At 35.3% G+C, this 14,231-nt stretch overlaps 1 protein-coding gene and 1 long non-coding RNA gene across 3 annotated transcripts in view; one reads left to right on the top strand and one right to left on the bottom strand.

Moving 5' to 3' along the window:
- Positions 1-1,245: 1,245 nt before the first annotated feature.
- gata5 (GATA binding protein 5) overlaps positions 1,246-14,231 on the bottom strand; it is a 21,995-nt gene continuing 9,009 nt past the window's right edge. The window contains exons 1-7 of one of the 2 annotated variants that reach the window (XM_077721788.1): positions 13,480-13,793; positions 12,362-13,000; positions 8,098-8,267; positions 6,526-6,654; positions 3,868-3,952; positions 2,943-3,073; positions 1,246-1,575 (exon numbers count right to left, since the gene is read on the bottom strand). In XM_077721788.1, coding sequence (XP_077577914.1) covers positions 1,453-1,575; positions 2,943-3,073; positions 3,868-3,952; positions 6,526-6,654; positions 8,098-8,267; positions 12,362-12,926 — 1,203 coding nt within the window. In that variant the 5' untranslated portion in view covers positions 12,927-13,000; positions 13,480-13,793 and the 3' untranslated portion in view covers positions 1,246-1,452. Of the gene's footprint in view, positions 1,576-2,942; positions 3,074-3,867; positions 3,953-6,525; positions 6,655-8,097; positions 8,268-12,361; positions 13,001-13,479; positions 13,794-14,231 lie in introns of those variants that run through there. The other variant, XM_077721796.1, reaches the window with a different exon arrangement.
- Positions 12,436-14,231, top strand: part of LOC144199908 (uncharacterized) — a 23,101-nt gene continuing 21,305 nt past the window's right edge. The window contains exons 1-2 of the long non-coding RNA XR_013327004.1: positions 12,436-12,638; positions 12,953-13,020. This is a non-coding gene — a long non-coding RNA (uncharacterized LOC144199908). The remainder of the gene's footprint in view (positions 12,639-12,952; positions 13,021-14,231) is intronic.

The following is a 14,231-nucleotide window of genomic DNA, read 5'->3' as shown; positions in this document are numbered from 1 at the left end:
CTATGTCGTTATGGCATTTTGTGCATGTTAAGTCAAATTTATTCGCATATAAGCCGTACCCTTGATTCATTTGGTTTTTTTGAGAAAAATAGGGCCTATATGCGAGAAAATACGGAATATATTCAGTCAAAAAATGGAATTTGTCACAAAGCAATTGCTCAAAACACTTTGCTTGGAAAAGGCGGGGGCGGGGCTAAGAGTGAAATGATATTGTCCACCTACCGCCACTTTTAACTGTCCTTATCTCAATATAAATAATGTGTCTATAAAAGTTAATCATCCACCTGCTGGTGTTCGGCAGCCATAAAAAAATGTCTTCCATTTTATTTCTACGGCAAAATGTCGAGATTGTTTAAAAAAAAAATTAAAATAAAAAAATAAAAACATTAAAATGGTCTAAAATGAATAACTATGGAGCATTTTCTCTCTTTAAAAGTCACATGATTGTCTTTTGCATTGGTGCATTTATATAGGTCAGGGGTGTCAAACGTACGGCCCGCGGGCCGGATCTGGCCCGTCTGGTGGTTTGGTACGGCCCGGGGAAGAAAGCTGCATTGTATAAAAAAAATATGAATTTTCTTGAAAATTTGTAGTTCTTATATTATCCGCTAGGGGCGCAGTTTTACATTTAAATACACTTAAATATATATTTAACTGTGTAAAAGTGTTGTTAAAATTGCACATACTTTATTTATGTTCTTATGTTATTCTCTTGTTCATAATATATTGTTCATAATGTAAAAGGAAAATTCTGTTAATAAACATTTTGATTATTTACTCATTCTTTGCACTAATTATTAGTATTAGTGACTAATACATGGTGAATAAAAGTAAAAAAAAATCCATCTTTGTGGTTTAGCTTAGCACAGTGGTGTCAAACATACGGCCCGCTGGCCGGATCCGGCCCGTCTTGTGGTTTGGTACGGCCCGGGGAAGAAAGCTGCATTGTATAAAAAAAATATGAATTTTCTTGAAAATTTGTAGTTCTTGTATTATCTACTAGGGGGCGCAGTGTTTTAGTACGTGCAGACAACATGAATTGGCATTCATTTATGTTCTTATGTTATTGTCTTGTTCATAATATATTGTTCATAATGTAAAAGGAAAATTATGTTAATAAACATTTTGATAATTTATTCATTCTTTGCACTAATTATTAGTATTAGTGACTAATACAAAGGTAAAAAAAAATGGGCTTATTGTTAGTTCTATGTCATTTTTTCAATGAGTTTACTGGTCCGGCCCGCTTGATCTCAAATCAAGATGTATTCGGCCCGCAGACCAAAAGTTTGACACCCCTGGTATAGGTAGTTAGGTAGAGAGATCCTGGACCTTTTCTGGGGAGGGGCCTTATACTTTAATTTAGGAATTTTAGATGCCTACCTCCCTTTTTGCATTGGATGTCCCGGCGAGTAAGACGTGGAGGTTGGATGACGGCGTTTTTAACGGCGTTTACGCTTGGGAAAGAGCGCACCAGGAGTTCTGAGGAGCCATGGGCGTCGGCGTAAAAACGTAATCGTCGTATTTAATGTCCATGGGTGCCGATGATAGGTTGGCATTCAATTGGGAAGTTGTCTGTGAAGGGAAATAAGTTGGACTGATTAGGATTGTCTTAAATGTGGTAGAAATGCTTTGAAACATTAAAAAAATGAATGAAAGGGAATATTTTTTGGTCAAAATACAGGATAGCTTGAGTTTATATATATATATATAATATTAATTATGTTAATTGAATTGTCTTGTATAGTGAGATGCTGATGAATATACAGTGGGACCTCTACTTACACAAAAAAAATCAACTTACACAAAAAAAAAATCAACTTACACAAAAAAAATCAACTTACACAAAAAAATTCTGCTTACACAAAAAATTCAACTTACGAAAAAATGTAACTTACAAAAAACACCCTTATAGTACTAATGAATTTGACAATTACACTCTTTTTTCATTTTTAATGTGTTTACTAGTTGGTTGTATTAGAATGAATTAAGACTTACATTATTATTATTTTTTGGTCAAACTTTAGGGTAGCTTGAGTTTAAGATTTTTATTATGTTTATGAAATTGTTTTGTACGGAGAGATGCTGATAAATATACAGTGGGACCTCTACTTACACAAAAAAAATTTACTTGCAAAAAAATTCAACTTACACAAAAAAATTCAACTTACAAAAAACACTTATAGTACGAATGAATTTGACAATTAATTACACTTTTTTCCATTTTTAAAGTGTTTAGTTGGTTGTTTTGGAATAAATTAAGACTTTTACATGGAAATTTTGTCTTTACTTACTAAAAAATTCAAGGTACAAAACCACTTAAGGTCTCAATCAATAACACAAGTACTTACACTTATACTTTTATAAATTTTAAAGGGTTTCGTTGGTCGTATTGGAAGGAATTAAGACTTTTAAATGAAAAAATGAGTCTTTACTTGGAAAAAAATCAAGTTACAAACCCACTTCTGGTCCTAATTAGGTTCATAAGTAAAGACACATTTGACAAGCCTCAATTCTTTCCAAAGCAACCAAGTAAGTAAGTTAGCTTAGTGTGAAATTTGTCAAGAAAACCCCCCCCCACCCCCCACACAGAATACTATTAAACACATTTTAGTACTATTAAACGACTAGTTATGTATTACTTTGTGAATAGATGGCGAATTAGGACAAAGAAAAATGGTTTTCCAATCCATTAACCTGTTTTTGGGTGTTTTTTTCAGAGTGTTTCGAACAAATTAATTTGTTTTTAGTTCATTTCTATGAGAAATGTTCATTTGAGTTACGAGTAAATGGGCATACGAGCTCAGTCCCGGAACAAATGAGGCTCGTATCTCGAGGTACCACTGTACTAAATTATAAATAAATTACAAATACTATTTAGTATTCTAATTTTGATCAAAATGCATAGTTTCATCTAATGGCTGCCATTGAAAGAGCTCTACCTGGGTAGCCGATGTGACAGTCTGTCCTGTGTATGGCGAAGACGTCATGTCGGGTTCGCTCTTGATGGTTGAGGCGTGCTCAGACACCAAAAGTGACGAAGGCGGGCTGTTGCCAGAGGCTGTGGGTGTTCCTAAAAACATCATTGAACATTTCATTATTTATCTCTTCCTTATATAAGGCGACATTTTTGAAATACCGTATTTTCACGACTATAAGGCGCACTTAAAAGTCTTACATTTTCTCCAAAATAGACAGTGCGCCTTATAATCCAGTGCGCCTTATATATGGAAAAAATGAAAACCAAAAACGAAAAACCACCACTGTCGGATATTAAAAAAACACAAACGCCTCATCTGAAACGATACTGTTAAATATGCAGATGCCATCTTAGTTTACACAATCTTCCATCATATAGCTCCTCCCCCACTGCAAGATTTTATACAAAAAAAATCCATAACATCAACAATGGCTGGCTCTAGAGGTGACTGTAAAGTAGTGAGTGCTTCATACCTGGAAGTCAATAGCAATTACCGTATTTTCACCACTATAAGGCGCACTTCAAAGTCTTATATTTTCTCCAAAATAGACAGTGCACCTTATAATACAGTGTCTACAGCGCCCTATAATACAGTGCGCCTTATATATGGAAAAATGTCATTCATTGAAGGTGCGCCTTATTATGCGGTGCGCCTTATAGTCGTGAAAATACGGTATATTAAGATAACAATAATGCCATTGCTGAAATGGGTAAAACGAGATCGTTTTTACAACAACAAAAAACTACTTAAAAAAATAATTTCCTTTACAAAAGTTGTTATACAGCAATATGATGAGGAATGATCAAAAACAGATATAAAAATACAGGAAAAACGTATAAGTTGCCAAGTATGGTGAGTGTGAAACAAAACAAAACTTAAGACCCACCTGCAGGTAATTTGTTCTTAGGCATTTTGGGTTTACGTTTCCTTGTTTGGATACTCTCTTTCTTCATGGCCAGTGGTCGGGGTACCTGTAAGAAGAAGAGAATAGTGTCATAAAAAAAAGACAATAGTTAAAACATGGGCAAACTACGGCCTGCGGGCCACATCCGGCCCGCGAGGTGTTTTAATCCGGCCCACCGACGTCCAAAATTTCTTTTTTTTTAATTTCTATTTGTTTTTCGTGTTTTACAGCCCCTCTATCTTTTTTTAAATGAAATTTTAATATTTCTTAATACATTCCTTTTTACTTGACTTTGTACTTTATACTTTTTACTTTAATGATGATTGCTGAGTATGTTAATACTTTAGTCCTTTTTTCCTGTTTATGTTTCATATGTACTGTTAACGGATGCACTTTTTTATTTGTATCGTATCTTGTGCTGACCCGGCCCATCTGTCAATTTTTTAAAGTCAATATGGCCCCCGGGCCGAAAAGTTTGGCCACCCCTGCACTAGTTCAACTACTACACTGTCTTTGATAACAACCACCATTGTTCTCTTGGAGAAACATAACGCAGCATCTAATAAACAATGTTGATGCCAATTGGTAGGTGAACGTTAGCTCATCTGCTAAGTGTGTTGATAGTAACTTAGCGTCAAGCGTGTCTAAGAGTCCTCTCTTGTTTGGAATCTAAAAAAAAGTTGTCTTTGAAAGACAAAGTATTTTATTCATCTTCTAAGGATTCCCTTGAGGGATTTCCGTTTCGTTTACATCAAGCATTTCACTGCATTAACGATTCCTACACAGCTTGTCTTAATTAGGGTCATGATAAGAGATCTGGAGGATACTCCAGCTGCCAATTAATTCCATGAATGATATTTTATATTTATGACAATGCTTTTTTTTTCAGGAGTATAAGCCGCAGCTGGCAAAGAATACATAACGGAGAAGGAAAATATGCGGAGTACGTCATATTTTTTGTTATGGGAAATCAAGAACAAACGTGTTAAAGTAACAATAGTAAAATGGAGAAGATAAGGTTAAAAAGCAAATTCAAAGACACACAAAAAAATCAAAGACACACAAATTTAAAAGTGAATTAAAATATACCCACTTGATTTTAAAGAGTGGATGTGAAATCAAAATAAATAGAAAAAGGTTCAACTTGATTCAAAAATCAAAGACACAAGAAGTCAAAGACACAAGAAGTCAAAGACACGCAAACACTCATTTAAAAGTGAATTAAAACGGACCCACTTGATTTTAAAAAGCGGATATCAGATCAAAACAAACTGCAAAATGTTCAACTTGATAGAAAAATTGGGGGAGCGAAAAGTCAAAGACACACAAAAAAAGTCAAAGACACACACAAAAAGTCAAAGACATACAAACACTCATTTAAAAGCGAATTAAAACGGACCCACTTGATTTTAAAAAGCGGCTGTCAAATCAAAATAAACGGAAAAAGGTTCAACTTGATTAAAAACTCAAAGACACAAAAAAGTCAAAGACACGCAAACACTCATTCAAAAGCGAATTAAAATGGCCCAACTTGATCGTAAAAATTGGATGTGAAAGAAAAGAGAGCTGAAAGATCTTCAACTTGTTTGACAATTCAAAGACACAAAAAAGTCAAAGACACGCAAACACTCCTTTAAAAGCTAATTAAAACGGTCCCACTTGATTTAAAAAAGCTGATGTCAAACCAAAATTAATTGAAAAAGGTTCAACTTGATTAAAAATTCAAAGACACACAAAAAAGTCAAAGACACAAAAGTCAAAGACGCACAAAAAAGTCAGACACAAAAAAGTCAAAGACACAAAAGTCAAAGACGCACAAAAAAGTCAAAGACACGAACACTCATTTAAAAGCTAATTAAAACGAACCCACTTGATTTTAAAAAGCAGAAGTCAGATTAAAACAAACTGAAAAATTTTCAACTTGACCCAAAATTCAAAGACACAAAAAAGTCAAAGACACACAAACACTCATTTAAAGAGAATTAAAACATATCCACTTGATTTTAAAAAGCGGATGTAAAATTTAAAAAACGGAAAAATGTTCAACTTGATCAAAAATTTGAAGACATAAAAAAGTCAAAGACACAAACACCTTTAAAAGCTAATTAAAACGGACCCACCTGATATTAAAAAGCGGATGTAAAATAAAAACAAACTGAAAAATGTTCAACTTGATTGAAAATTCAAAGACACACAAAAGTCAAAGACACAAACACATTTAAAAGCTAATTAAAACATACCTACTTGCCTTTAAAATGCGGAGTAGACAAAATCAAACAGAAAAATGTTCAACTTGCTAGAAAAATTGGGGGAATGAAAATTCAAAGACACAAAAAAGTCAAAGACACACAAACACTCATTTAAAAGTGAATTAAAACGCACCCACTTAGATTTAAAAAGCGGATGTCAAATCAAAATAAACTGAACAATGTTCAACTTGATCGAAAATTCGGGGGAGCGAAAAAATTCAAAGACACACCAAAAAGTCAAAGACACACAAACACATTTAAAAAGCTAATTAAAAGTAACCCATTCAATTTTTAAAGCGCCAGCGTCAAATGAAAAAAACTGAAAAATGTTCAAATTGATAGATAATTTGAAGAAGCGAATTTCAAACGACAACAAGCACGCATAACATACCCCGTGTAGTTTCATGTAGAGACCACAGGCATTACACACTGGTTCCCCCTCAGCATTCCGTCTCCACAGCGTAGTGGTGCTAGTGTGACAGTTGGTACAGCACAGGCCAGCTCGCCGAGAAGTCGTTTGCTGTTGTTGGACAAACAAAGCAAACACTTGGACTTTTACATTTGGACTCCATTTAAGGTCAAAAGTTCCCTTGAAACGGAATGGCAGGACACCAAAAAACAGGACTCGATTTTGAAAGTGACAAACATTCAGGAATAGGAATTAAAAGAGAATTTTACATCAGAGCAGGATCCAAACTCACTATGTTTGGTGGGCCAACTAGATCTGATGAGACCCTGAAACGTTTACTTTTAGCCGTAAAAAGGTAACTATCGTTATCAACGGCAGGCAGTGAGTAAAAAAAACTAAATAATTTAGTCACTTTTGTACCTACTTATTTATGTGACCACTTATTCAATGTTGACTACTACTTATTTAATATGTTGACTACTTATCTATGTTGACTACTACTTATTTATTATGTTAACTACTATGTATTTATTATATTGAATAAATATCTATATTGACTACTACTTATTCATTATATTGACTACTTATCTATGTTGACAGCTACTTATTTATTATATTGACAAATTATCTATGTTGACTGATATTTACTATGTTGACGGATACTTATTTATTATTTTGACTGCTAGTTATTTATTATGTTGACAGATATTTATTATTTTGACTGCTAGTTATTTATTAAGTTGACTGGTAATTATTTATTATGTTGACAAATTATCTATGTTGAATGCTACTTATTTATTATATTGACTAATTATCTATGTTGACTGATATTTACTATGTTGACGGATACTTATTTACTATGTTGACGGATACTTATCTACTATGTTGACTGATAGTTATTTATTATGTTGACAGATACTTATTTATTATTTTGACTGCTAGTTATTTATTAAGTTGACTGGTAATTATTTATTATGTTGACAAATTATCTATGTTGAATGCTACTTATGTATTCGGTTGGCTACTTATCTATGTTGAATGCTACTTATTTATCATATTGACTACTTCTATATGTTGAATACTACTTATTTATTCAGTGGACTCATTTATGTATTACTCATTAAATATTCATAACTATAATTTATTGATTATTCATCTGTTTGTTTGTTGCTGTTATTTGTGTACTTCCCTACTTATTTATGTTGTTGACTACTTTTTGATTCACTACTTATTTATTGACTACTTGTTGATTTGATATTTATTAGATATTGTCAATATTTATTGACTATTTATGTCTGTTTGTTTGTCGTTGTTATTTTTAACTCTTTTATCTCTTTAAATCTCATTATACTGACAATAAAATAAAGACAATAAAAGCACTCAATTCAATTTTGTGACACTTCCTTGCCAATGTAGTCATTTTGATATTTGGCTAAAATAGATGCATACATTACTTTTATTTATTATGTATTCAAGCAAGTCAGATGTCTTTGTAAACTAAAAAAATAAAAGGTGCGTCCAAAAGACAACCCCCCAATCCACTTTTTGTCTTACCAGTCGTTTCTGAGGTTTGATGAGCGGCCGGTTAATTCCGTTCATCTTGTGGTAGAGGCCACAGGCGTTACACAGGTAGTGACCCGTGCCATCTCTGCGCCATAAAGGTGTGGAAATAGAGCCGCAGTTGACACACTCCCTGCCCTCAATGGACATGTCCTCCACTAGATCTGAACAAACAGTTGCAACATGTTTCAGGCCTAACACATTCTCTCTGTTATGACTTGAAATCGACCTTATGACAAACTTTCAAACCAAACAGAACCGTTTTTTCAATTGTGATTTTACAACAATTTGCTCGAGTTTTAAAAAATTCAACCCTCAACTTGAATAAATAATTGTAATATTTTAACCATTTTTTTGTGTTTTTAGTTCAAAAATTATTTTATAAAATCTAAAAATATATTTTAAAAAAAAGCGAAAATAAACATTGTTTTAGATCTATAAAAATTGAATATTCAGGGGTTTTAATCCAGTTTAACATTGTTTTAGATCTATAAAAATTGAATATTCAGGGATTTTAATCCAGTTTAACATTGTTTTAGATCTATAAAAATTGAATATTCAGGGATTTTAATCCAGTTTAACATTGTTTTAGATCTATAAAAATTGAATATTCAGGTATTTTAATCCAGTTTAACATTGTTTTAGATCTATAAAAATTGAATATTCAGGAATCTTAATCCAGTTTTTTTCATCCATTTATTTAAAAAAAAAAAACTAAATATTATATCTAAAATGGCCTGGCCCACGTAAAATCAAGTTGACGTTCAAGCAACCCGCAAACAAAACCCAAATCCGACACTCCTGATTTAATGTAACAAAAGTAGATTTGTTCATCCATTTTCTGAACTGGTTAGCACGTCAGCTTAACAACTCTGGGGTTCTGGTTTCAAATCCAGGTCGGTCCACCTGTGTGGAGTTTGCGTGTTCTCCCCCTGGGCCTATTTAGTCACTTTAAATTGCCCCTGGGCTGGCGTGGGTTTTCTCCGGGTACTCCGTTTTTTTCTCCCACATTCCCCAAAACATGCATGGTAAGCTAATTGGATACTAAATTGCCCCTAGTGACCGTGAATAGTTTTCTGTCTCCGCGTGCCTTGAGATTGGCTTAAGATAACCCTCGTCTGGGATAGGCTCCAGCACCCCCGCGACCCTTGAGGATAAAGTGGCTCAGAAAATCAATGAATGAATGAAAGGACTTTTCTGAACTGTTGATTAGTTCTCTTGATATGTATAGACATACATTTCCCAAATTGCTTATCCTCACAAGGGTTGCTGAGGGTGCTGGAGCCTATCTCAGCCAACTACGAGCACCAGGCGGGGGAACCCTTGATCAATCACAAGGCACAATGAGAAAAACAACCTATCACTCGTAGCTAGGGGCAATTAAGAGTGTTTAATCAGCCTACCATGCATGTTTTGGGAATGTGGGAGGAAACCAAAGTACCCAGAGAAAACCCACACAAGCCCAGAGGCAATTTAGAGTGATCAAAAAAGCCCAGGGGAGAACATGCAAACTCTACACAGGCGGACTGACCTAGATTTGAACCTAGGACCCCAGAGTTGTGAGGCTAACAAGCTAACCAGTATATTTATGGGATGTGGGAGGGAACCAAAGTACCCAGAGAAAACCCACACAAGCCCAAGGGCAATTTAGATTGATAAAATAGCCTAACAAGCATATTTTTGGGACATGGGAGGAAACCAAAGTACCCAGAGAAAACCCACACAAGCCCAGAGAGAAGATCCAAACCCCACACAGTAAAGCCCACCAGGGTATCGAACCCAAGACCACATAACTGTGAGGCCGACATGCTAACCACTTAACCAACGTGAATTTTTTTCCAGAAATTCTTGTCACGTCGAAGTCAAGGATAGGACTGACCCCAACTGACGTCTGGTCTAATTTAGAGAGCAGTGTGAGATGAATAGCTCTCATTCCTTAAACCAAGTGATTGAGACAGAGACATCAAACCCAGAATTGGGGAGACAGACTAATGGAGGGGGGGGGGGGGGGGTTGTTATCAGACAGAAATATCCAGGGGTCCCTTCTATCCATCACAGCCATGACACACAACGGACTCCGGGCTTAAATTGGCCAGAATGCAGTTAGTCAACCAATGGATGATGTATGATTTTTTTAAAACTGTCATTACAAAATGGTCAAACAAAAAACATAGTATGAAGTGCTAAAATGTACATTTGGCATTATTGTCATTTTAAACCATTTCTGTTAATTTCAACACCCAATAAAATTTATTATTAATTTAGATTTGGAGCACACACATATAGAGTGCACATTTTAAAATTGTATGAACTACAATATATAACATTTCAGTTGCTCCAGTTTCGAAATGGTTCAAAACGTCTTATGGATTCAATGTGACTGGAAACTGACTTAGTTTTTATATGAAACTTGATCATTTTCCTTCTATAGATAGTCTTTTTTTTAACTGTTTATCCTCACAAGAGTTGTGAAGGGTGCTGGAGCCTATCCCAGCTACTAACTAAGGGACGCTATGATTTGGTGGCCAGCCAATCGCAGATCCTAAAGTTATGAATTATTCTATATACCATATTTTCACGACTATAAGGCGCACCGCATTATAAGGTGCACCCTCAATGAATGACATTTTTACCATATATAAGGTGCACTGTATTATAAGGCGCCCTGTCTATTTTGGAGAAAATTTCAGACTTTTAAGTGCGCCTCATAGTGGTGAAAATACGGTAATTGCTATTGACTTCCAGGTATGAAGCACTCACTACTTCACAGTCACCTCTAGAGCCAGCCATTATTGATGTTTTGGATTTTTTTGTATAAAATCTTGCAGTAGGGGAGGAGCTTTTCGACGGAAGATTTTGTAAATTAAGATGGCATCTGCATATTTAACAGTATCGTTTCAGATCAGGCGTTTGTGTTTTTCTAAATATCCGACAGTGGTGGTTTTTCCTTTTTGGTTTTCAGTTTTTTCCATATATAAGGCGCACTGGATTATAAGGCGCACTGTCTATTTTGGAGAAAATTTAAGACTTTTAAGTGCGCCTTATAGTCGTGAAAATACGGTACTCAAATGGAAGACACCTCATTTAGGAACGGACTTGAATTCATGTATTTTACAAATTATGTTTTTGTTTAATTATTTTGGCATGATATTTTGTTCCAAATATTTTCAAATGTTTTTCCTCATTTATCCATTGTTCAAAACACACATTTTTCCATTTTGTGTGGATCTCGTGGCAGTGCATTTGTTAAATTTCCTAAAAAAAAATGTTAACTCCGGATTTATATGATTGTCTTAACATTGCTGTCATTTTATTGATATATTGTGTTTCAGTTTGGAGACTGTTAGGGTCTTTTTGATGGGTGCAGGGGTGACAAATACTGCTAATGAATCAGAACAATGGGCTCTTGTGTTAAGAGTGTATTGAGCCCTAAAAATCAAAACACTGCACTGTCACTGAGGGATTAGATTACCATATTAATTGATTGTTTTTACTTGGCCTCTCTGAGAAGAATGTGGATTGTCTTGGTTGAATTTGGGGAATTGTAAAAAAACAACAACAATAACCTTTGATTCAAACTAAAGAGTTGATGTTATGACTCATGAATTACAGCAGAAAATAATGTATAATAATAATGTAAGACAGAGTGGGTATAGGCAAAAATCACTATATGGTTATATACTATATTTTTTATACTATACAGCTAAGCCACATTTAACCAAAACATATACATTTATTTGCATATATATATATTTATATCATTAAGAAATTCAAGAAAATATTTTTTATTTATATTTTTTTTCATTTGTTGTCAATCTAATTATGCGATAACGACAATTAGTATTTAAGACCAAATGCTGAATTTCATCCCACTGAATATTATATCATATTTCTAATATATCTTTTATATCTAATATATGTTTTATAAGTGTACTCAACCGGTATCCATATCAAAATGTATAGTATAGATAATGAGGTCCCAACACGCTGTTTTAAAGTGACACCGTAAAAGTAAAACAAGATTGAAGATTATTTTTAATGTAATTTTAATAGTGGAAATGTTATTTTTTGGGGGTATTTAAAAAAATAAATTTATAAAAAAAAAAACAATGTATTTAGAATTTGGAACTATCTCATTGCGGAATGTCAAAAAGTCAAAAATCATGTAAATTGACGGTTTTTTTGCTTTAGATTTTTTTTAACAAAGAAAAAAAGTATATTTTTCTTCTATAAATGAAAAAAATGCAGCCATGCTTACCCAAACTCGTACGCCGCGTCGACAAACTCCCTTGCCGGCCTTGTAGACTCATCACTCCGCTCTCGAACGGTCCTGGCGTCCACGAAGACGTCGCCATTTCGGGGCTCATGTAAGCATACGGACCGGTGTAAGAGCCCCCCATGGGACGCACCAGTGCCCCGCCAAGCTGCTCCGCCCGGCCACTATTCCCCAGCACCAGCGGGCTCTGATAGGCGCCGTCCCGGCCGGGGTTGCCACTCAGCGGCGGGCTATGCGAGTACGAGAAGCCGTGTGACGGGTGAGGGCTGCTGGGTGCGAAAGAGGAACCGTCCGTGCTTCCCTGGGGCCAGCCGTGGGAGTGATGGTGGTGAGGGTGGTGGTGGTGAGCATGGTGGTGGTGGGCTCCGAGGCCGTGGGACTGGTGAGACGGCTCGCAAGGCTGTAGGCTGTAGGGGAGCGTGGATAACATACCCGGGACCCGACTGGTAGGGACGTAGACGGGGGAGTTAGCCGAGGGGTGCATGTAATTCCCGGTGTCGTGTGTATAAGGGGACTGGTTGGACGATAAGGTCAGACTTTGATACATTTTTGTTTCTCCTCATTCACGTCCAGGTAAATAACAAAGTCCTTCGTGGACGTGAGACCCCGTCCGGTCGTCCCCTGCAAAAGACATCATAAAGGTTGGTTAATTTCATTTTTTGGAAGGATTAAAAAAAAAATTAAAAACAGAATTGTGAATTACTGACACATTTGAACGCAGCTGTAAAAGTGACGTTTAAATGCATCACAGCCACTCAAACGCACCTTTCGCGTAACTTCGCCTGTTAATAAACAACCTATAAAATGAATGTTACAGATTAGAATTATTTAAATAGAAATAGTAATAATGTTTAAATTTTTAAAAAGTTTGTTTTTAAAACGTGTGAAAATAAATATTAAGATCACAATCAAACGACTTGGACTACGCATGCTAATAACATTAATATGTCCCGGTGGCATTGAACTCATCACAAAAACAAAACAAAACCAAAAAAAAAAACACAATGGAAACCCATGCGCACAAAATTAATGATAACGAGCGGAAGGATACACAAAAACATTGTTTAGTTCCAAGTACTGGGTGCATTATATTATCTTACCAGATAAGGCCCAACAGGTGATAAAATAAGAAACAAATCAGTCCAGTCGCTGTCACCCAAAAGAAAAGCAAGTAAAAAGACAAACAAAACTTTCTGTAAGACAAGAGAACAGGAGAGGGAGATCCGCACAAACTCCAAAGCAAACAGGGGATTAAACAAAGTAGTCCTTTTTAAAAAATCGGTCCCGATTAAAGAATTCTCATTTGTCCAATTCGTGTCACTCGGTCCAGTGTAAATCGGGACCTGTGCCGATAAATGCTGATAGACGTGTGCGTCGACTTGCTCTCCCACTGGAAATTTTGTAAATGCTGGAGGATCACGTGACCTAGTGCGGAGGTAGGCCCAAAAGAAGGGTGGTGGTCAAGAGGAGGGCCCGTGGGTGCCCCCCTCCCCTTGGAAAGGCCTCCCGCACCTGTATGCTAAATTGCTATTTTATAAATTTATTTTTATTTTTAAAAAGGCAATTCGATTTGTGATTAAACCATTCGTAATCGTGGTATTTGTTTTAAAATTGTTACGATATTTTCGATTTTTTTTCGAAGTGAATCCATTCGTAATTTCGTATGTTGGATTTTATTTTGCATTATTATTATTATGATTATCATTATTATTATTACTTGATTTTATTTGGATGAAATAATTTACCGTGAATTTATTGGAGATGATTAGCATGGGCTTTTCATTTGTTTTTCGTTAGCCAAGATGCATATTGATGACGACATAGACATTGTGTGTGTGTGTGTGTGTGTGTG

This window comes from Stigmatopora nigra, chromosome 1, assembly GCF_051989575.1.
Source record: "Stigmatopora nigra isolate UIUO_SnigA chromosome 1, RoL_Snig_1.1, whole genome shotgun sequence".
Taxonomy (NCBI): Eukaryota; Metazoa; Chordata; class Actinopteri; order Syngnathiformes; family Syngnathidae; genus Stigmatopora; species Stigmatopora nigra.
Note: the sequence above shows the minus strand (reverse complement) of the source record. Positions and strands in the feature narration are given on the sequence as shown.